The sequence below is a fragment of the Drosophila rhopaloa genome, unplaced genomic scaffold (assembly GCF_018152115.1).
Source record: "Drosophila rhopaloa isolate 14029-0021.01 unplaced genomic scaffold, ASM1815211v1 contig_3, whole genome shotgun sequence".
NCBI lineage: Eukaryota > Metazoa > Arthropoda > Insecta > Diptera > Drosophilidae > Drosophila > Drosophila rhopaloa.
In genome coordinates, this window is record NW_025335123.1 from 15259681 (window position 1) to 15280298 (window position 20618).

Genomic DNA, 20618 nt, shown 5'->3' on the forward strand with positions numbered 1-20618 from the left:
TTTCACGTCATTTCAATTCAATTTTAATATCATTTCCGCTTTAATTTAAGTGTCTATTTTAGCTCTTTGTGTAACCATTGTGGACTATTATTTTCCAATTTTTTTTCTTCCACTTTTTATCGATTTTCCCAAAGCGTTTTTCATCTTCTGATTCAATTTCGGTTAATAATACTTTCAATATAAGCTTCAATGTGTGCATTATTTTGATTTTCTATTGACATAAACTTCCTTGTCAAGTAAAATGGTAATTTGAACTTGTGCTTTAATTTAGCTTCAACTTGAATGGAATTTAAATTGGGAAGGGCAACCGCTGGTCGGCTTGTTTTGGCCGGGGAAAGCATTTCGATTATTTGGCTTGATTGAGTAACAGTATCTCGCTGCTCGAACAAAGCAAGCCAAATATTTGCCAAGCAATCGAGCCGAGAAATGAAACTAGCCGTTTCGAAATGGTTTATCTTTGGGGCTCTTCGGAGCGTCCACTCTAGGTGGTGCCGTCCACGTCTCCGTCTCCGTCTCCGAATCCGTCCGCCTTCGAATCCGTCCGTCTCCAACCTCCCCGGATTTCAGCGATTTCGATTCCGCCTCCGTTTGGCGGACCTGCTTATCAGATTCCGCCGGCATTTGGCTCTAAGGCAATTATGCAAACAATTGCGAAGCTTTTGATATGAAATGCAACGACTTCTCAAGGCCTCCTTTCCCTGTCTGTGTGTGTGTGTGTGAGTGTCTGTGAGCTAGTGTGTGTGTGTTTTGGGGGTGTGAGTGTTTTGTGCTGGCCTTTGAGTGAAACATGTAACGTAAAAAAGAGAAAAAACATTTTTTTGTTTTGTTTTTGTTTTTTGCCACCGACTTACACACAAAATATGCAGAAAAAGTTCTAAAAGTTTTTCGCTTTTCGTTTTCATATTTGTTTTTTCCATCTTTTTTTTTTTTGGTTTCTGTCTGCAATTAGCTTAGCGTTTTGCATTGTTTCTGTTACGTAGCTGAATCATATATTAATTTCATAGCCTGCTGCCAAGCATCGTAATTCTTCCCCTTAGCTAGCTGACCTTCGACCTTTCGGGTTGTGTGGCTCGTGTATAGATACATAAATACATTTATGGACATTTCTTCTTGCTTTGCTTTAAATATATTGTATATATATATATATATATTTATATATGTGTATATATAATTTGTTGGGTTTTTGCATTTGCATTTGCCTTTGCGTTCGTCTGGTGTTTTATTGTTGTTGTTGTGTGTGTGTGTTAGTGTGTGGTGAGTGTGGTTTAGAGAGAGAATTATACATATACATAAGCGAATATGCACGTTCGTATAGAGATTAGTACGCGTAGGTAGCTCTTAGGTTCACATGTGTCTCAGTGTGCGAGTGTATCTGTGTATCTGCGTCCTGCTTTCTTCTAGCTCTTAGCGCGGCTCTAATTAGTGGCGTAAGTTTTTGTTCGGTAAGAATTGCGATCGGCTTGCAAGCATTTCAACGCCAAGAAACGCTCAAAAGTATGCTACGAAGCAGCCATGAATGCGTATGTGTGTGTGTGTGTATGGGTGTGTATCCGTGTGAATGTGAGTGAGTGAGTCGGTGTGAGAATGTGTGTGTGTGTGTGTCGACAATTTATTTACTAGGAATATCTTTTGTTTTGCGGTTGCTTTTCTTCTGCTCTCTTTTCTTTCCTCTCCTCCGCCTGCTCCTCCTTTCTTTTTGGTGATTTGGTGTGCTTGTGTGATTCTTGCCTTCTCGCTGTCACTTTCTTCTTTTATTTCGAGTTGCCATTGCACGAAATTACGCTTGCCTCTTTGGCTATTAGTTCTCTATCTCTTTTATTTTTGGCGACCAAGAAGAACCACAAAGTGGGAAATGTTTGTGATTTTCTGTGTTTTGTGTGTGTGTGTGTGTGTGTGTGGAAAAGGGACAGAGTGGTTGAATGAGACAGAGAGAGAGAGAGAGGGGAAGAGAGAGAGAGAGCTAGAAAGGATGTTTACTGCATTTTGTTAAACATTCAAATACTTAAATTTAATTGCTTGCTTTATATTCTTGCCTTTCTGCTTGCTTGCTTTAATTTAATATATAGATATATTACCATTCATTGAATTTATCTTTCTTCTTCTACCCCTCGATTCTCCTTATTGGAACTGCGCTCCTTTTGACGAAAAAAAAAATCATTTCTCTTCCCTTTTGCTTTTAATATTATGCTTAAGTTTTTTCATTTTGAAATTGTGGTTGCTGCTGCTTTTGCTGTTGATGTGTGCCTCTCGCTCGCTCGCGTTTTCGCTCTTGCTCTAGCCAGCCGCGCCCCTGTTGCCGTCCCGCTTACTCTTTCACTTCGAAATATTTGTAGGTCGGATTCTCGTACCCATTGATCTGCATGTTGGGCACGATCTTCTCCTCCTGCACGATGGGATGGTGTGTGGTCACATTCTGTTTTGGGATATCAATAAATTAGTATATTTTTAATAGAAAGAGGTAGAGATGTATAGGTTTGATAAAGGATGAAGAGAGAGAGAGAGAGACAGAGTCACCTAAACTGTACCAATTTAAAAAGGTTTAAAAACCTGATTAATTATTAATAAATGACAGCCTTGTGTAAAAGTTATCAGAGTGATAAAACTGTTTAAAAAAATTTATAAAAAAAAATTAAACAATTTAATTGATCTATGCTGAACTCGAAAGAATGAACCTCTTTTGAAAAGCTCCGTCTACATCCCTGTATGATCTTGTCTCAACCACTGTGTGTTACCACTGTTATATAACTGTTATACACCTGTTGTAAACAAGGACTAAGCAAAGAAGTTACTCTAAAAGGGACCTCAAAAACGGGCTCAGGACAACCTGGAGGCTATTCCCCCCGTGCACGACTGTTATACGGCCATCTTGTCCATCTCTCCCCACCTTGACCACAACCCACCTGATCGACCTCGATGAAGCCCTGGGCGTGCGGCGAGCGCGATGTCCGCCACTTGGCCACGGCCACGCCCACAAAGACGGCCGCCATGAGGGCGATGCCGGCGAAGGAGAGCGTGAAGTAGACGTTGCGGCCCTCCTTGGCCGCGTGCGCATGCTGCGCGAATTCGCGGCGCAGCGAGAAGCTCTGCAACGAGAGGGGAGAGAGAGAGAGGGGATAGGCTTTAGGCAAATGCGGTACGAGTTGGCGCCGCAGCTCAAATACCGATTCGCGGTGGCCCAGATCGTGGGTCATGAAGTGCTGCACCTGCGGCTCGGCCTCCTGGTGAGCAACGGCGGCGGCCACATCCTCCACCGCCCGTTGGACGGCATCATCATCGACCGTGGGCAGCACGGTCTGCACCTTGGTGCTGCTATACAGTGGAGTAGACGCATTAGCAATGGATTGAGATGGATTAGCACTCAAAGGTGGACCTACCTCACTGTTGCCTCGGCGTACTCAGTATCCGACAGCTCCTTCTCGCCCTTGGTGGTTTCCAAGTTGGGATTGGCCGCTGTGACCAGGCCGCCGTCGAGACCCAGTTCCTTGCTGCTTAGGCTCTTCTCCTGCTGCTGCTGCTGCGCCTGCGATTGGGTCGAGGATTGGGGCGACTGGGATTGCTGCTCGGCCGCCTGCGACTTGAGCATGTCGTCCACCTTCTTGGCCTCCATTCGCAGCTTCTCCTCGCGCAGTTTCTCCCGCTCGGCGGCCCGCTGCTCCTTTCGCTGCTTCTCGGCCAGGCGCAGGCGCTCCTTCTCGGCCACCTTGCGCTCGATCTCGATGCGGTACTTGTCCAGAATGCCGGCCTCCGCCTCCTCGCTCATGCCCAGCGATGAGCCGGGAATGTCGTCCTTGCTGCGCAGTGCCAGTATGTAGTCGTTCATCAGCTGGGCAATCTTGGCCGACAGCTCCGGATAGCGTTTGAGCATGGTCATCGACTGGTTGACGGCACGATCGATGTCGATCAGTCGCTCCAGAGTGCGTGGCCGCTCCGAAGCAGCTGCCTCCAGGCCACCGGGTCCTCCGGAATTCAACAGGTGCCGATAGTGGGCCAAGGCATGAGCTCGATCCTTGTGAAGAGCGCGAAGCAACTTCTGCAAGCATTTCTCAACGTGGTGGGCCTGGTGGAGATTAAAGGCATTAGCATGGAAAACATTTTTTTTTTATGTAGTTACAGGATTAATGGTAATCGCTTTTCAAAGCCTTCTTTACTTATCAAAGTACTCGATGTTCATTTGATTCCAATTTAAAAACTTCTTGAAATAGATCAAACTTTTATTGTGATACATTTACTTAATCTGATTTCAGCGATCTAATATGGCTCCTAACGAAATTTGTGAAATTTAGACTGTCAATGAATATGCTAATATATTTTAACACAAGTCTTCCTAGCAAAAGCAAAATTAATTTTTTTTAGACATTATTAAAGCTTATATGAACTATTACAGCCGATATAATAATGGAACAATTACTTGGCGCCCCCTGGTTGACTTAGGTTTGAAGCGCATGAAACCATGATTAAAATGCAATATATCCCTGCAACATCTCGATCGAGTGTTTCTTTCCATGGTGTTAATGAATACCAAACCTATGTAGTTGCCTAATGAATCCCTTAGATATCGACCCCACCTTGTGACTGGACGTATCCCACTGAGGATACCTTCCATCAGAGGCGACTACTCACGTTCGGGGGCTGCTCGGTGAGGGCCTGGGTGTAGCAGGTCATGGCCTCCCGCTTCCGCTGGTTGATGTGGGCCAGAACGCGCTGCTGGTGCATGGCGGCCAGCTGGTGCTTCTCGGCGTTGCCTTCTTCCTCGAGTGCCTGAACAGAAGTCTAAAATTACATTCCCATATAAAGACGTATTGCACACCAAGAGAGAAAGATTATCAGCATGGGGAATTTGCGTCGATCGATAACAATATGCAGCTGTCGATCGATCTATCGGTATTTTGATTAATCTGTATTCGTTTAAGTTTTCGAAAAATGTCCTCGATTCGTACGTATCTTTTGGAATTTTTGTGTTTAAAATGTTGGTTTTGGGTGGGAGACTAATCGCATGGCTTGTCCTGGGTTTTGGGAATGAGTGGATTTCTCGCAAGTTTTTTTTTTTTTTAAGTGTAGTGCCGCCACAGAGTTTGTGCTGCCATGGGGGAGCGAGATGGAGCGAGAACGAGCGAGAGGTAGAGAAACAGAGTGCGAGCCACTGATGCGGTGCAAAATGTTGGGATTGGAATGATCCTATCCAGGGATCGAATTGGGTCAGGTTTATGGTATATGGTATATATACATGGATGCAGTTCATTACCGGCAGTAGCGATGCTTGCGAAAGCGCAGCGGTTACGTAAGCAGCAAATATAGGTCTATAATGCGAGCAATACACATCGATAAGGACCGAAGTGAGGATATCAAAGGTTCTGGGTTTTTTGTTCGTGTCCGTTTTCGGTCGGGGATCGGTTGGTTTCGAAATAAAACAGACGGCAAATTAATGGATAGGTTTAGGTTTACGTGTAGGTGAGGTATAGGCGGATTATAGTTAGTTTATATGCCAATCAGTTCAACTACAAAGCACTTTGGATGTTAGTTAGTAATATGGGTAATTTGATCTATTGTTTCGTTGCTGTAGCGGTACTTCGTTAACTGGTTAGATTACGAGCAGCATTATCGTTATTGTTACTGGTATTGTTATTGTTATTGCTGTTGTGATTACAATCTGATGCCTCTTTCGCTCCCATTTGCCATACATATGGATACACAAATAAACATAAATCTGCCCATCGATGCCCAGAGTGATGGGTAGTGTTAAACCCTGGGATGGGCAATACGTAACCCATCTCTGGTCCTCGAAGTGCAGCAAACGAAAAGCAGGCGATACAATGAGCACAACATAATGCCGGAAAAATACGACTCAATGAGCTACGATTACGGTTAGAGTAGGAAACAATTACGATTACGATATACAGGGTGCGTGATAATGGGCTTTAAATGGAAACAAAACTTAACTTAATAAACTGATAAGCGATTCTGATGTGGACTATATACTACAGATGGATTGAATACTTGTTATGAGGCCTATAAATCAGGTAGCTTCAGATGGCAAGGGTGAATGTGGGTAACATATCGCTTATGAACTGTTTTAAATGCCCCAAAAAACGATCGTTAATTTAATCAGCCTTAAGTAGCTGGCATTTTGAGGTCTTTCAATGGGTGTCAATCATTTTTGATCGATCCCTTGCCAAGTGAAGCCCCCGATTCAGACGCAGACATACACACACATTCAGATGCAGAGACATAGCGCTTAGATAGTTCAAATAGTCTATGGGATAGGTGGCAGGCAGTCAAATGGAGACAGAGAGAGTGTGGGGGGTGGGGGGGAGGGTTTTCGGTGCGAGACAGAGACAGAGTGATGCGTAGAGACAGCGAGAGTGAGAGAGAGGGGGGTGTTGGGATGGGGAAGATGAGTGCGTCACACGGAGGATGACTGACCTGGAAGCGAGCCGTCATCCGCTGCTTGAAGGATTGGGCTGCCTTGGGGTCGGCTAGGCGCATGTCCTGGTACTTCTCCTCCAGATCGGACCAGTCCTTCATCACGCGCGTGACCTTCTCGCGGTGCGATTCCTCAAGGCGCTGTTGGGCTTCCTTTGTTTAGAATACGTTTTGTGTTGCATCGATAAATAAACCTGCGCCCTCAACGTAAACACTTACTTTCTGACTTACTTTGTAGCTCTGGTGCTCGTAGTGCGGGTCAAAGTGGGTGAAGTAGGGATCCGAAGTGGGCTGGGCGGTGGACGGTGGTGCTCCTGCTCCTGCTCCGATTCCTGCTCCAATTCCTGCTCCGATTCCTGCTCCTGCTCCCTGGATTCCAGCATTGGCAGCTGCTGCAGCAGCAACGGAAAGCTGAGGAGTACTGGTTACCATGTCGGACTTGGGGGGCGTCTTATCGGAGGCGGGGGCCACCGGCACACTGGACGGGGAGGATGGCGAGGAGGCACCACCCTTCAGGGCCACCACCTTGGCTCCTCCACTCTGATCCCAGGAGGCCTCACCCTCCGCCTCGCCCTCGGAACCGGCTCCATCCTCCTCGTAGTTATCACCCTCCTCGCCGCTATCGTATTCCGCATTGATGTCATCCAAGGAGCCGCTATTGGCATCCCCGGAGGAGCCGGTGCCGGGACTTCCGCCTGCGGCCGCTGCCTCATCCGCCACCATCTCGTCCTCCTCATCATCGCCCATCAGATCGTCCTCATCGTCCAGCTCATCGTCATTGGCATCCTTTGAGTAGTTTGAGTCGTTGCTATCGTCCTCCTCGTTGACGACCAATTCGTCATTGGCACTGGCAATCTGTGCGGGTGGCATCACCGGCAAGTCGGTCTTTTTCACGTGGATTTCATCGGCTGCAAAGGGAAAAAGGTTCCATAATTTTAAAAAAATATTCACGCAAGAGCCGAATAAAATTGGCTAATTGGCAAGGATATCTAAAGCTTAACTGAATGCAAAGCCAAATTTAAGCAAACACAACAATAATACTCGTGAATAAATAAATCCCTAACTGATTCGCTTAATGTGCAATGACAGAGTGGGTAATGGCACATTTGTTTGTTCTGGCCATTTGATTTGGGTTTTAAATAATTAATACCATAACCACAGGGTTAAAGTTACTAATGGCCATGCACGAACTATGACAAAAAAAAAAAAAAAAAAAGAGTCCTAGATGTCACAGCAACTGAAGGGGATTGCATAACAAAAAAAAAAAAAGAAACAAATAAATATGTCCGTTGAATTTGCAGAATATCATATTTCTGTCACAATAACTATGGGTTTTAAGTCTCAAAAGAATTGTGGATAGATAGATAGGTAGATGGATATATATAAATGGATACATATAAATCTGCCAGGACCCCATGGTCGGTACTCACTCTTGAAGTGCTTGGGACAGCAGACGAACTCCACGCCGGAGAAGAGCGAGATGCCGCAGGGCAGGAGCATGGCGAAGGAGCGCATCTGCATGCCGCGCTCCTGGCAAGCAGCCGCTCCGGTTTGGTTCCACCTCACAAATGGCCAGCAGCGGGAGGCGTTGTGGATGTGGTCGAACAGACAGCCCTCGGGCACCAACAGGGCGTCCGATTGGAATGGTCCTTCTGAAGCCAAACGTCGTCGAATGGTCGCGATGGAGTGGCGTTCCCGTTTTGGAGCAGATGGATATGATGGAGCACAGGATCAGAGGAGAGCGGATCAGTTGGTTGGTCCCCCTGGACTGGACACTAACTACATTTCGATGGCTACTCACCGAGACAGCGGAACGGCTTGATCCAGCGGTGGGAGCCCTTGCACTTGGCCGCATTCAGAGCACCCTGACGACACCAGCCGCCGATCTTCTGGTAGTGGGATGACTCCACAATATTGGTTATGTCTCGATTGGGATAGGCCTGGAAAATATAATGGAAACATTGCGGGACATCAGTTTATTGTGCTATTTAAATAAGTAGAAGAAAGGTTGTGCAGTGATTTTACTTATATTAATTCAGTTTTATGTGACATACAATATAACAGTTTGTATAACAGTTTGTATAACAGTTTGTATAACAATATGTAGAATGTTCCCAATGTAACTTAAATGCCCAGAAACAACAATTTCCTGACTACTTAATTCTCTACTAATTTAATTAAATTAATATTTTTTTGGTTTTTATTCCAATTTTAGCTTTGTGTAGTTCTTAGTCGCCTCCTAACTGGATTTAATATTTTAACCTTAAATGTTATCCCGCACATATACGAACTAAAGTTGAATGCAACTAGTTATTCATCAGCTTACCACTAAACCAGAAGGCTTATGTAACAGTTCTATTTAGTTCCTGCCACCCAGTTAGTGAGAGAGATTTTAAATTCCGGCTGTGCTGTGCAATTCATTATTAATCAAGTTCTCATTGGGGTCGATTCTGGGGAATTTCATTTATCTGAAAGGATTCTCCCCAGGTTGGGGCCACTCCCCTCTTGCTCCCCGCATCTCATCCAGCGAACCGATACCCTTTTGAACCCAGGACTTGTTTGCCAGGCCATTTGATGTGTTTATTTCCGTCTTTTTGCAGTCGCTCTCGCTGGTTGTTGTTCTTGTTGCCTTTGGCTTCCGACAATGGGCAGTGAAACTTTAATTGCCTGCCCGGTTTGATTGACTGACTAAATGACTGACTAACTGAATGGCCTAATAAAATATCCCACATCTCTGTGTGTGTGTCTGTGTGGGTGCACGTGCACCCATGTGTGTGTGTGCGTGTACTCATATGTGTGTGTGCACTACATTTGTTTCAAACAATTATGTGCCGAGTGGCATACACACACACACACACACATACACTGGATCCCCATCTTCATCCTCGCCATCGTCATCCTGGCACACACACACAACAGCTCATGAAAATGAGGCCTTTTTAAATGTTGTTTGAGTGCTTGGTTGCAAATGGTTCCCTCCCAGGGAGGGAAAGAGAGGGGTATAGTGGGAGGGGGTATAGAAAGAGAAAGGTAGAAGGAAGGGGAAGGGAAGAAGAAGGCCTGGCCTGGCAAGAAATGAGTGCAAACGGCACGTAGGCAACACTCGCAGGCGGTCAGACACACATTCACGTAATACCCAGCACCACACATCCACCCCCTCACCCCCTCACCTCCCCCACCCCCCTCCACCACTCCTTTTTGGTCCCACACTGCGTATGGCTGTCGGCAACCAGGCTAAATAAAACATTAAAAGCACAAAATAATGATGCTGATGCATGTCAAGTCAAACTGAAAACCGAAACCCCAAAGGACCTCCACCCCCTCCTCCCTTCCCCCCCATTTTATCCTCCTACTGAACTGAACTGCCGGACTTTCCGGACAAACAGAAAATAAAGCAAGTCTCGGGCGAAAGGCCTTGTGCTGTGGTCATTCCATATGCTGGCAGTGTATAAGCCCATAATGGCACTGTGGACGGACTTTGGACTGCATTGACAGTATAACAAGTATATAACGGACGGGAGTTGACTTAAGTCCACACTTGCCTCTCGACAAAATTGAAATGTGCCAAAGCAGACAATTAAAAAGATTCAAGATCATGAAATCAGAATGCAATTAAATTAGGGAACGCCTTTGTTGTTTGGAAAGTGGCACAAGAAACCGACTAACCGAATTCGTTTTATATAGTCCAGTTTATAGATTACATACATAGGTACCAATAAACATAGTTAATCATTCATTATTAGCTTATGATGTCGATTGCAAGAGTATACAATCAGCTATAAATATTATTTAATAGATTGCATAAGAACCTACTGAAAATTCTACCTTAAAGTGTATGTGTTCATTGCTATGCATTATGAAAATATATTGAAGAAACTACATTAAACTGGTCATTACATTGGAAGCATACCATGCAGTTAATCATTTGTCGAGCTGGTTGACAAAAGAAGATGTGCAATTTCAGCTATATGGGGTTACTGCCTGGGCCACGCGAATAACACCTTTTATGCCCCGGCTGATCCACTGTGCCCCAGGTTATGTTTTCGCTTCGGGAGTTGCGTGCGTGCCAGCAACTCGATGGCCGCTCCAAGGACTCACCCACCCGAACATTCCAGCACTTTAAAAATAAAGAAACGCACATGATTGGCGGGGGGTGGGGGGTGTGAAGGGGGGGCAAAGGACCTCCGGCGACGACGTCATGTCATTCACACGGCCCAGTGCCTGACCAGAGCGGTCGATGGAGTATATAAACGTGCCCCGGGCTCATGGATACACACACCCCCCCTCCGACACTCCCTCATCCATCCACCCACGCGGAGCACCCAGTAGCCAGTAGGCAGCAGGCAGCAGGCAGTCGGCTGTGGAAAGTGAGACTCACTTTCGCAGGACTCATGCCGCCCGTCGTCCTGGCTGAAATGTGTTCGTTATACTTGGCTTAATCAAAACATATTCAGCCGAGCGTGAGGCTGTTTAAGTGGCTCGCTTGAGAGAGTTTGCCGCAAATAAGCGCGGCGCAAGTTATTGTAACAGCATTTGATTCTTTTGTTTCGGGCCAAGCCCCACGCCCCCCTTCCTCCCTTTTCCCGCCATGAAAACCCAACAAACTCACACATAAGCAAGCAAATTTAATTGTACAAAATTAGCAGAGAGCAAAAAATCCATGCATCGCTGCACCGCTCCAGCGGATGAATGTGTATTGTATGGGCGAGTGTGCGCTAATGACAGACAAACAATTAAACTTGACATTTCGCCATTGTTCCGTTTCGTTTCGTTTCGTTCCGTCCCCCACACACACACACACACACAGAGACACACACACGCATGGGATTACAGGACACGACGCCATTGTTGCTGTCCACACGCTTCACGAGTATCCTTGAGCAATGCAATTAGAACGGGTCTCAATACGCGGACATTAATGGCAGCGGAAAATGTCGTTTGCCATGGCTATATTGTTATCGTTATCGTCGTCCTTCAGATTTATTCCCCGCATTGTTGCCTATTTTTTCCGAGTCCTTTTTGTGCGTGGCACAAATAATTGCATACCTCCCGACGAACTACTAACTGGAATGTTATGCAATCTTTTCCAAAGTCATGTCTAATAAGGCAACCATTTTCAATAGAAATTCCGTTCAGTTAATTAAAAATTTACTTTTACAATTACAAGAATCGAATCTCTATTTTTGTACAAAAAAATGGATAGAATAGTTTTACCTCTACTTGTAATAATTTCAAATGATCAATTTCAGTTTTTTCCCTTTTGTGCATATTAAAAATTATTGCATATCTCCAGGCTACAAAATGATTGCTGTACAAACTGTCAATAACTGAAATGTTATGCGATTTCTGAAAAGTTCACTGCATTACAATGGGCTTACTCAAAATACAATAAAACTGTATCACCAACTACATAAACTGTTTGGCCAAACTGTTAAAAACAAAAAACTGGTGTATAATTTGTATTGTAATTGGATTGGCTTATTGAACAAATTGTTGGCCGCTAATAGGCTGTGAAAAAAAGTTGGTCGCTTTGTTAATTGTCATACAAATGGTTATGCGGCAGCCTTTTAAAGTAAATTGTTAGCCAATTGTCTATGCGAATTGTTCCGCCATCCGATTTGCCGAAAATCCTGTCGGCTTATTTAAGGCAAATCCAATTTGAACAACTTTCCTATGCCATTATTAAGACTTTATTCATGCGCTCGATCTTTTGTTTCTCTATTTTTTTTTTTGGCGGGACAAGTTGTTTTTCACAACGATCAAGGTGAAGCCGAAGCCCGAGCCAAACAAATCCAGTTAAGAGGAGGAAGCCGGTGTGGCAAGTGAGTGTTTGACAGCGCCTAACATCCGCATATAGCATCTGTATCCGGTGGATGGAAGCGTGGGCGGTGGGCGGTGGTCGGTGGGCGTGGCCTGGTCCCCGGTGTGCCCTGTCTGTCAATGCATGCAAAATGCAAACAATTGAGTTGCCAGCGGGTTGGGTTCACCTGGCAGTGGAGCGCGTTATTGAAAATGATTTTTTAATGTGCCACCGACATGGCGTTTCGCCTGTTTCGCAACCAACTCGGTTTTTTTTCCTTTTTTTTTTTTTTTTTTTTTTTTTTTTTCCCCGTTGGCAAATCCCTTCTTGGCTGCGACGGTGCGTGCCGTGGCAAATCATTTTGTGGCAACTTTCTATTTGCATTTTTTCGCATCCTTGCTTTGTTTGCCTTGTTTTCATTTAAGTTTTGCCACGCCTTGGCATTCCAGTTTAGTTCGGTATGTGCGTATATGTTGGGGGGTAACTTGAAGCCTGGCCACGCGGCGTATACGTTTTTTGTTTACCTAACCCATACGTATATACGTATTTTTAGTTAACTTCAAGCCCAGCCATTCAATGACGAAACCCCAACACTCGGCCTTCGCCCCAACATGTTGACATTGAAATTGTAAAAATAATTTCCCATACGCCCCGTTGTACCGCAGAGAAACTGAAACCCGAAGCAGGAAAAAAAAAGCAACAGAAACACAAACACTAACGGTGGGTGGAAGGGGGAGGGGGAGTGGGAGGGGGACGGGGGGCATTAGGGCCAAAAAGGCCAAGCGCTGTGTTATTGTTGCCCCTACCGGTCCTGCGGCTTTTCCGTTTTTCCCCCTGCCTTTGTTTTGCCCCCCCCTCCTCACCGTTTTTCCTCAAACTTTTGTGTCGCCGAGTCCTTTCAGTCAAATGGCCAGAAAGCAAACACAATTCAAGGTGCCATCCGAGTGCAGGGCGTATATATGCTATATGTTGGCATGGTGTGTAGGTACTACTGCGTGTCCACATGTGTGTTTAAAGTCCGTACCCAACAATGGTTGACCTACCCCGAGGCTTCTGCTTGTGCCTCTGCCTCTCCCTCTCCTTCTCCTCCTGTTTCAGTTTCACTGGGGCCAGGACATGCCCATTATGGGATAAGCTGATACGCACCGAACGGTAATGCCGTGTAATTACGACTGCTCTATGGCAACCACTGTTGTACTCGATTGCTCAATAGGATTCGGTTGGCTTTGTCTGCGCTGCTCATTTGATTATGGAACAGCAGCTTAAGCCAATCTGGTTCTTGTTTAGAGTCCACTGAGGAGCCACTACTCCAGATGATAGATTCAATGAATCCGAGCATATGTCTGAGCATCTTACAAGAATTGAGAACAATGCCCTGGAAAACCCAGGGTAAATTATTATAAGTAAGCTGACCAAACTACAACCAAAATGCGTTTGCGATGCTGCAGGATAATACCTAACCTCAAGCATGAACAGCTAATTTAATAATTTCCATGAACAAAGGTTTTCCTAGTAATCATGCCACAGAAGCTTAGAACAATGCACTAAAGACCAGAGAAATAATTGGTACTTGGTAAGCAAACTGAATTGCTTAAATTTTCCATGATTTTCACATGTTTTCACCTCTTGCGTATTTATTTGTAAGTCTGTTAAGGGATTTCAGAGCAATAAGTTTATTAAATACTCTAAAAAAATTTCAGAGGTTGTTCTTGAAAAATTCATAAGTTAAATTATAATCAATGAATTGAATAAAGCTTACATATAATTGTAAAAAGAGAAGAGGAAAGGATACATTTTAATTAAGTTGACTGTATATGTCTTCTAAACTACGCACTTTGTAATTAGTAAGTGATATTTGTAAGTGCCCCTGGTAAACAGAGTTTGGTTTACAAAACTCTGTTTTAGACAGTTTCTTAGATTGGTCTGCTGTAGTTTTGGTTTTGGCTGTAATAGCTCTGCTGTTATACATGCCCGCTTTGGCGGTGCTACAAAATGGCCCCACCACATGCCAAAGCACCACAATCTGGCAAGTTTCGCATAACCAACCAACCGTATGCCCCACCCACCCGAAAACCACTGGCCCGGGGGCTCAGCATCCCCAAACGGGCCGCACATACATCACCTTTAATGGGCATTATGTGTAAGCAAGCATTTAACTCTAAATGTCCAGCAACATTACAAACAATTGAATTAGAGACCCGCACCACCCACTAACCCAACCACCCAACCACCCATACCACCCACTGACCCACCCACCAGTGGACCTTTCCTAGTCCCAAATCCCCCGCTCTTGGCGGTGCAATTTTGCAGGCATTTAAGCGAGCGGCTTAGTTGGCAAAACGGGCCCATTTGTTGTTGTCTCTTTTATCTTCTATGTGTGTGTGTGTGTGTGTGTGTGTGTGTATCCTGGCCAACTATATTTAGCCATATTACAGATTACAGGGGAGTGGGAGTGGCGGATCTAGGGGCTAAACTATTTAGCGACTAAACTACTTTTTGCCAGCTCAGTGAGTTTCAATGCGGCCATTATGGAGCGTCCCGTAAATATAGTTCGTTTGGTGTCCTTCAACGGTGAGTGGCCAACCTGTTCAGACGTTCAGATGTTCAGCTGTTCAGCTGTTCAGCTGCTCACCTGTCAGCGGCATCAACGCGGCATGAGGATGCGGAGGCGGATGCGGATGCGGATGCGGATGGGTCAGTGGCAATTACAAGGGGCGCCTCATCTGTGGCTTCAATGATGCGCAAACTATTCCAGCCGGTGCAATTATGCACAAACAACAACAAACAACAGCCACTGTGCAATTCACTCGCTGTGGTGTGTTTGTGCAGCTCTCAAAACGACGTGTCTGTATAAAATACTACCCTGCCTACACTAGGAAAAAAACTGTAGTCGAATCTGATATGTATATATTAAGTTTAATTAATTTATAAAATTTCTACATAAATCGATCGAAAGGTAAAAGTTTAGAGCGATAGAAAGCTTACAAAGACAATACTTAGTTCTTGAGTCTAGAAATACCTCGATCCTTATCTTTTTATACCCTTGCAGAGGGTATTATAATTTTGGTCAGAAGTTTGTAACGCAGTGAAGGAGACGTTTCCGACCCCATAAAGTATATATATTCTTGATCAGGATCAATAGGGGAGTCGATATAGCCATGTCCGTCTGTCCGTCTGTCCGTCTGTCCGTCTGTCCGTCTGTCCGTCTGTCCGTCTGTTTCAATACCGTTTGTGAGCTCAGTTTAAAAGCTAGCGATCTGAAACTTTCACACGCGTCCTAAAACATGTGTACGCAGATCAAGTTTGAAAATCGCCCCGATCGGACGTCTATATCCTATAGCTCCCATAGGAACAATCGGATATATCTAGCAAAAATTGATGATATTTCGCGCAGTGTAAAAGCTATTGACATGAATTTTTCCAAATCGTATTTTTTTATGCATACCTTGATCAGGGTAAAAGCGCGTGGCAATCGGACGTCTATATCCTATAGCTCCCATAGGAAAAATAGGGTAAAATCGGTCCAAATTTTATGTTTTTCAGAATATTTCGCGCTGTGTAAAAGCTATTGCTATAAATTTTTTCAAATCGTATTTTTTTATACATTCCTTCATCAAGGTGAAAGCGCGTGCTGATCGGACGTCTATATCCTATAGCTCCCATAGGAACAATCGGATATAACTTTCAAGAATGGAAGATATTTTGTGCAGTGTAAAAGCTATTAACATAAATCTTTCCAAATCTTATTTTTTTATGCATACCTTGATCAGGGTAAAAGCGCTTGGCGATCGGACGTCTATATCCTATAGCTCCCATAGGAACCATAGGGTGAAATCGGTTAAAATTTAATGATTTTTAGGATATTTCGCACAGTATATAAGCAATTGACATGAATCTTTCCAAATCGTATTTTTTTATGCATACCTTGATTATGATAAAAGCACGTGACGATCGGACGTCTATATCCTACAGCTCCCATAGGAACAACAGGGTGAAATCGGTCCAAATTTGATGATTTTCTGAATTTTTCGCGTAGTGTGTAAGCTACTGACATAAATTTTTCCAAGTCTTATTTATTTACGCATATCTTGATTAGGGTAAAAGCGCTTGCCGATCGGACGTCTATTTCTTATAGCTTCCGTAGGAAAAATAGTTAAAGGCTGCGAAAGTATCCCTTTTTTTCTATTTTTATATGACATTTTTGCAGTATAAAAGCAATTGACATTAAACGATGAAAATCTAGTATATTTATGTATACCTTATTCCTTTGGCTACTTTTTCAGTTTTAGCAATTTCGGCAAAGTCTGCAAGGGTATTAAAACTTCGGCTTGCCGAAGTTAGCTTCCGTCCTCGTTAAATAAGTAATTAAGATTCCAAATATGATTTTAAGTTTGATTTTAAAGCAATCCTGAAATATTGTCATTAAATTCATAACAATTATTAATGGTGTTTTTTATTTGGTGTCGCCTTTTTCTGAGTGAGCCCCTATTTGCCCGCTGAGTTTGCTTTTGAAGCGAAATCGACTGGGGCGCTGACAGCGCATAATTAGCGCATAGTTGGCCAGTAATCGGCTGAGCCGGAACTTAAGAGGGCAATGTGAGAAGCGCGGAGAGGGGCGCAAAACACTTCTCGTAATTGAACGATCAACGGCGAATGAGGTGGCGAAATCAAAGCCAGAAACGGTCATCGCAGAAGGGTCCTTGCTTATCAAGCTGGGGAATGTCCAGCTCACTCAAACGCACACGTGATACAAAGGGAAACTCGAAGGAAATGCTTTTGGGGATATTCAATTACAAGCCTTCCTAATTAACGTTCTGGTCCGCGGTTGCGGGGCCTTCGGCCAGTCACTTAATGAGATTTTCCACTAAATGAGCTTACAGATTCCCCAAACCAGACCAAACCACCCACCCACTCGTATCGAATTGAGTGTAGTTAATTGAATTTAGATGCGATTTATGTCTGCTAAATGCAATTTTGGGCATGGGGAATTTTCAAAAGCCAGTCACTCATCAGCAAGTCTCATTTATCATTATTAATCCAAAGTTTCCAACAGTTTTGGGTTACTCGAAACCCATCTGAGGCACATGTAATTTAACTCATTAGCCCGGGCAAACAAAGCTGGAATTGGGGACTGGTGTTGGATGTTTTATTTGTTTTTTTTTGTTCGGAAAAGGTTTCTGGATTTTGGGTAGATGGGTCAACATTTTGAAGCCTGACACCGCAAGGCAAACGCAGCCAAATTAATTAATTTCCATTTGAATTGCTAAGCAAGCAAAATACGGGGGAAAAGCGGTGGCACCGAAATTGAAACGAAACCAAAACAAGAAACCAACGCTGGGCAGCGAATTGGTAAAAAAATGATATAAATAAATATAAACATTATGGACAGGCGGGCAAAAGGACAATAAAGCGCTTTTAATTAATTTCTTTCGCGGCCAGCGTCAAGGTGAAGCCAAACAAAGTGGTCAAATGAAAAAGTGTTGGCGTGATTTATTTGCGGAGCGGAGCGGGTTTTGCAGCGGAATCAAGTGAGTGCAAAAAGTGCATGCAAATAGGGAAATTTGGTGGGGTGTGTGCGGTGTGTGTGGCGAAATGTTTAAGGTGCAGCCCACAGCCCACAGCCACGCCCACCCGGGGCTTGACATAAATGGAGAGTACATGGCTTTGGTTTACCCCCCCCCCATTTCCCTTTGCTGCGCCATGGGTGGGTCCTTCGTTAGTCTGAAGGTTTGAAGGATTTTCATGCCATCAGCAGCGGGGCAACGGGGCAACGTGGCAACGGGTCAACGGGGCGGATGGAAATTGCGTGCAGCTGAAGTAGATGGTGGGCGTGGTCAGCTGCCCATTTTGGCCACTCTCCTTGTTCATTCGCAGCATTATGTATACGACGTGTGCGCCCCAGTCACTAAACTCTATAGACCAAGTGCCCAAGTGACTTGATTAGAAATGATGAGACATTAGGGACTTGGCTATGTTAAAGAAACAAAAGATAAGATGATTTCCATTTTCGGAAGATCGATATAATATTTAAGCTATTTTTGTTTTAGTTGCGTCTCTTTAACCATCGAAAGAATAAACAGGTTCTGCATAAAAAAGTTTAAAAATACAAGTCAAAAATAACAGAAAGTAATTTCCCAATTTAAAATCTAAACATTAATATATCAGGAAAATTCTAGAATAGCGCTTAAGTATATCCGTTTAATTTAATTGCAGCAGAATATATTCATTTAACTTTCCATTTTGAGCTAAGCAGACTTAAATTCCTTTTTGTAAGCGGCTCATTAAGCATACGCCGTGTGGGCAAAGACTAAGCCCATCTTAAAGCCATCGAACGGGGCTCACATTCATTCAATTCGTTTGCTGCGGGCTCTTCAGCTTAATTACGTTTTTATTGGATTTTATACTCAGTGAAGCCTGCGGCGCGAACGGGGGCAGAAACATCAAAAACATTGCCACCGACGTAAATTAAGCATAATAAATAAATTACCATAATTATAAAATGTGTGAGCGGCAGCAGAAAAAGGCGACATCGAATAAATGCGTCGGCGAGAATTACATAAAATATCAGCGAGTATACACGCAAAAATTATAAAAAAGGCAGGCAAAGAAAAAACCGAATGAAATGAAATGGAACGAAACGAAATGAAAATGAAAAACAAAATGCAAATGAAAAACCAATACAATATTTGTCATTTACATACATCACACAGACGCACTTGAATGTGGGCGTGTGTGTGTGTGTGTGTGTGTGTGTGTTGGTGCGGGATTGCGAGTGTGAGTGTTATTTCGATTTATGTTGTGGCAACACAGCAACTGCAGGCGACAGGACATCCAAGGACTCGAATCCGAATCCTGGGAGTCAGGGTGAAATTTGCATGTCAGAATCAAATGCGACAGTTTTGACAGCTTGCCGGGCTCATTATTTGCATACAGATGATCGTAATGACGGCGGCGATGAGTGGGGAAATGTAAATGGAAAGGGAAAAGGGATCTGAAGTCTGAAGTCCTGACCTGACCCCACCCGACTTGGCCTGGCCTTCAACCACATCCCAAACACATGACACTGGCTGAGCATATGGTTCGACAGCCACAATTGAACTGCAACTCAAGACCTCAAGCAGACTTCAGATTTATGAATGATTTATATACACAGAGCACAACCATTAACCACCTCAAACTCCAAGCGAGTCATTTCGAAAGTTAAGCAAATAATAATAATCTTAAGCTACATACAATTCGATGTGGATTTGATAAACCAAGTTTTAATTGAGATTAATCAGGAATTAAGCCACAAGCTCTTTGAGGCATACCAATTGCAAATCGAATCTAAATAGGCCAACTTATGAGGTGCAATTTTCTGTAATTTGCAATGGGGAATCTTCAACATTTTATAAAAAAAGAATTAAATCATGAGCTGTTAGAGGTATGAAACGAGAAAATCGGTTTAAAATTGATTAAGTATTTGTTCTTATTTCACTATAGATAAAAATTTTTTTCTTTGTCTCTAACTAAATGAATTTAAATGTGAAATCTAATTTTAATTAATAACCCTCCTCGAAACATACATGCATCTAAGGTTGGATTTCAGCTAACAAAATCATTGGAATCCTATTATCCCACTTTACAGGAAGCAACATCAAAGCAGTGGTAATTTTATTACAAATCAATGGCACACACCAATTCCCATGGCCAAATGGCACTCTTGCTGAATCCCCAACTCCTCGACCACTTGGTGCACATATCCTTATTAATATTCTGGCTCTTTAAATTTGAAATAAAAGCTGCAATCGGATTTATTTAAGCTGCTCCGAATCCGAATACATTTCTCCCCCTGCTGGCGGGCAAACACAAATACATGGACAGCTGTTGGCTGTGATCTGATTTCATTTGCCCCTGCCACATGCCACTCCCAATACATTTTGCTCGGGAAAAACTGGGGGGCCAATGCAATGTCAATATTTATGAACTATTATTGAACATTTGACGAAGCTGATGATGGTGTTACAACAACATCCATCCAGCAGGAGCAAAACTGCAGGAGTTGGCGATGTAGATGGAGCTTACATTAGCCAGCGACTGGCAAGGGAAAAATTTAATTAAAAAGTTAAAGGAAATGGAACGGAGGACAAAATGTTGACTATGGAATGCCAATTTATGACAGCAATGACAAGGATGTCATGGCTTCGATACAGGATACACTCACTCACACACACACACACACGCAGGGGAGAAGGGGAAGTCCCGCAGAATGCAAAAAGCGAAAATTAATGGAAAATTAATTAAGTGTCGTTTAATGTTGTCTCAATGTAAACGCTTTCAACGCAGCGCAAATTAAATTGTTGATGCCATATAGCAAGACCACTCAGCTTTTGCTCCCCTTTTTTCCCCTCATTTGGTG

The 20618-nt window shown here is 43.7% G+C and overlaps 1 protein-coding gene across 14 annotated transcripts in view; it reads right to left on the reverse strand.

Annotated features, from left to right (window-relative positions):
* Positions 1-1191: 1191 nt before the first annotated feature.
* Positions 1192-20618, reverse strand: part of LOC108047101 (amyloid-beta-like protein) — a 54514-nt gene continuing 35087 nt past the window's right edge. For 2 of the 14 annotated variants that reach the window (XM_044461362.1, XM_044461361.1), the window contains 8 exons: positions 8222-8360; positions 7851-8072; positions 6640-7328; positions 6421-6573; positions 4621-4770; positions 3375-4057; positions 2901-3309; positions 1192-2413 (listed from right to left, as the gene is read on the reverse strand). In XM_044461362.1, the coding sequence (XP_044317297.1) occupies positions 2306-2413; positions 2901-3309; positions 3375-4057; positions 4621-4770; positions 6421-6573; positions 6640-7328; positions 7851-8072; positions 8222-8360 (2553 nt within the window). In that variant the 3' untranslated portion in view covers positions 1192-2305. The remainder of the gene's footprint in view (positions 2414-2900; positions 3310-3374; positions 4058-4620; positions 4771-6420; positions 6574-6639; positions 7329-7850; positions 8073-8221; positions 8361-20618) is intronic. The other 12 variants (XM_017127167.2, XM_017127168.2, XM_017127166.2 and 9 more) reach the window with 12 other exon arrangements.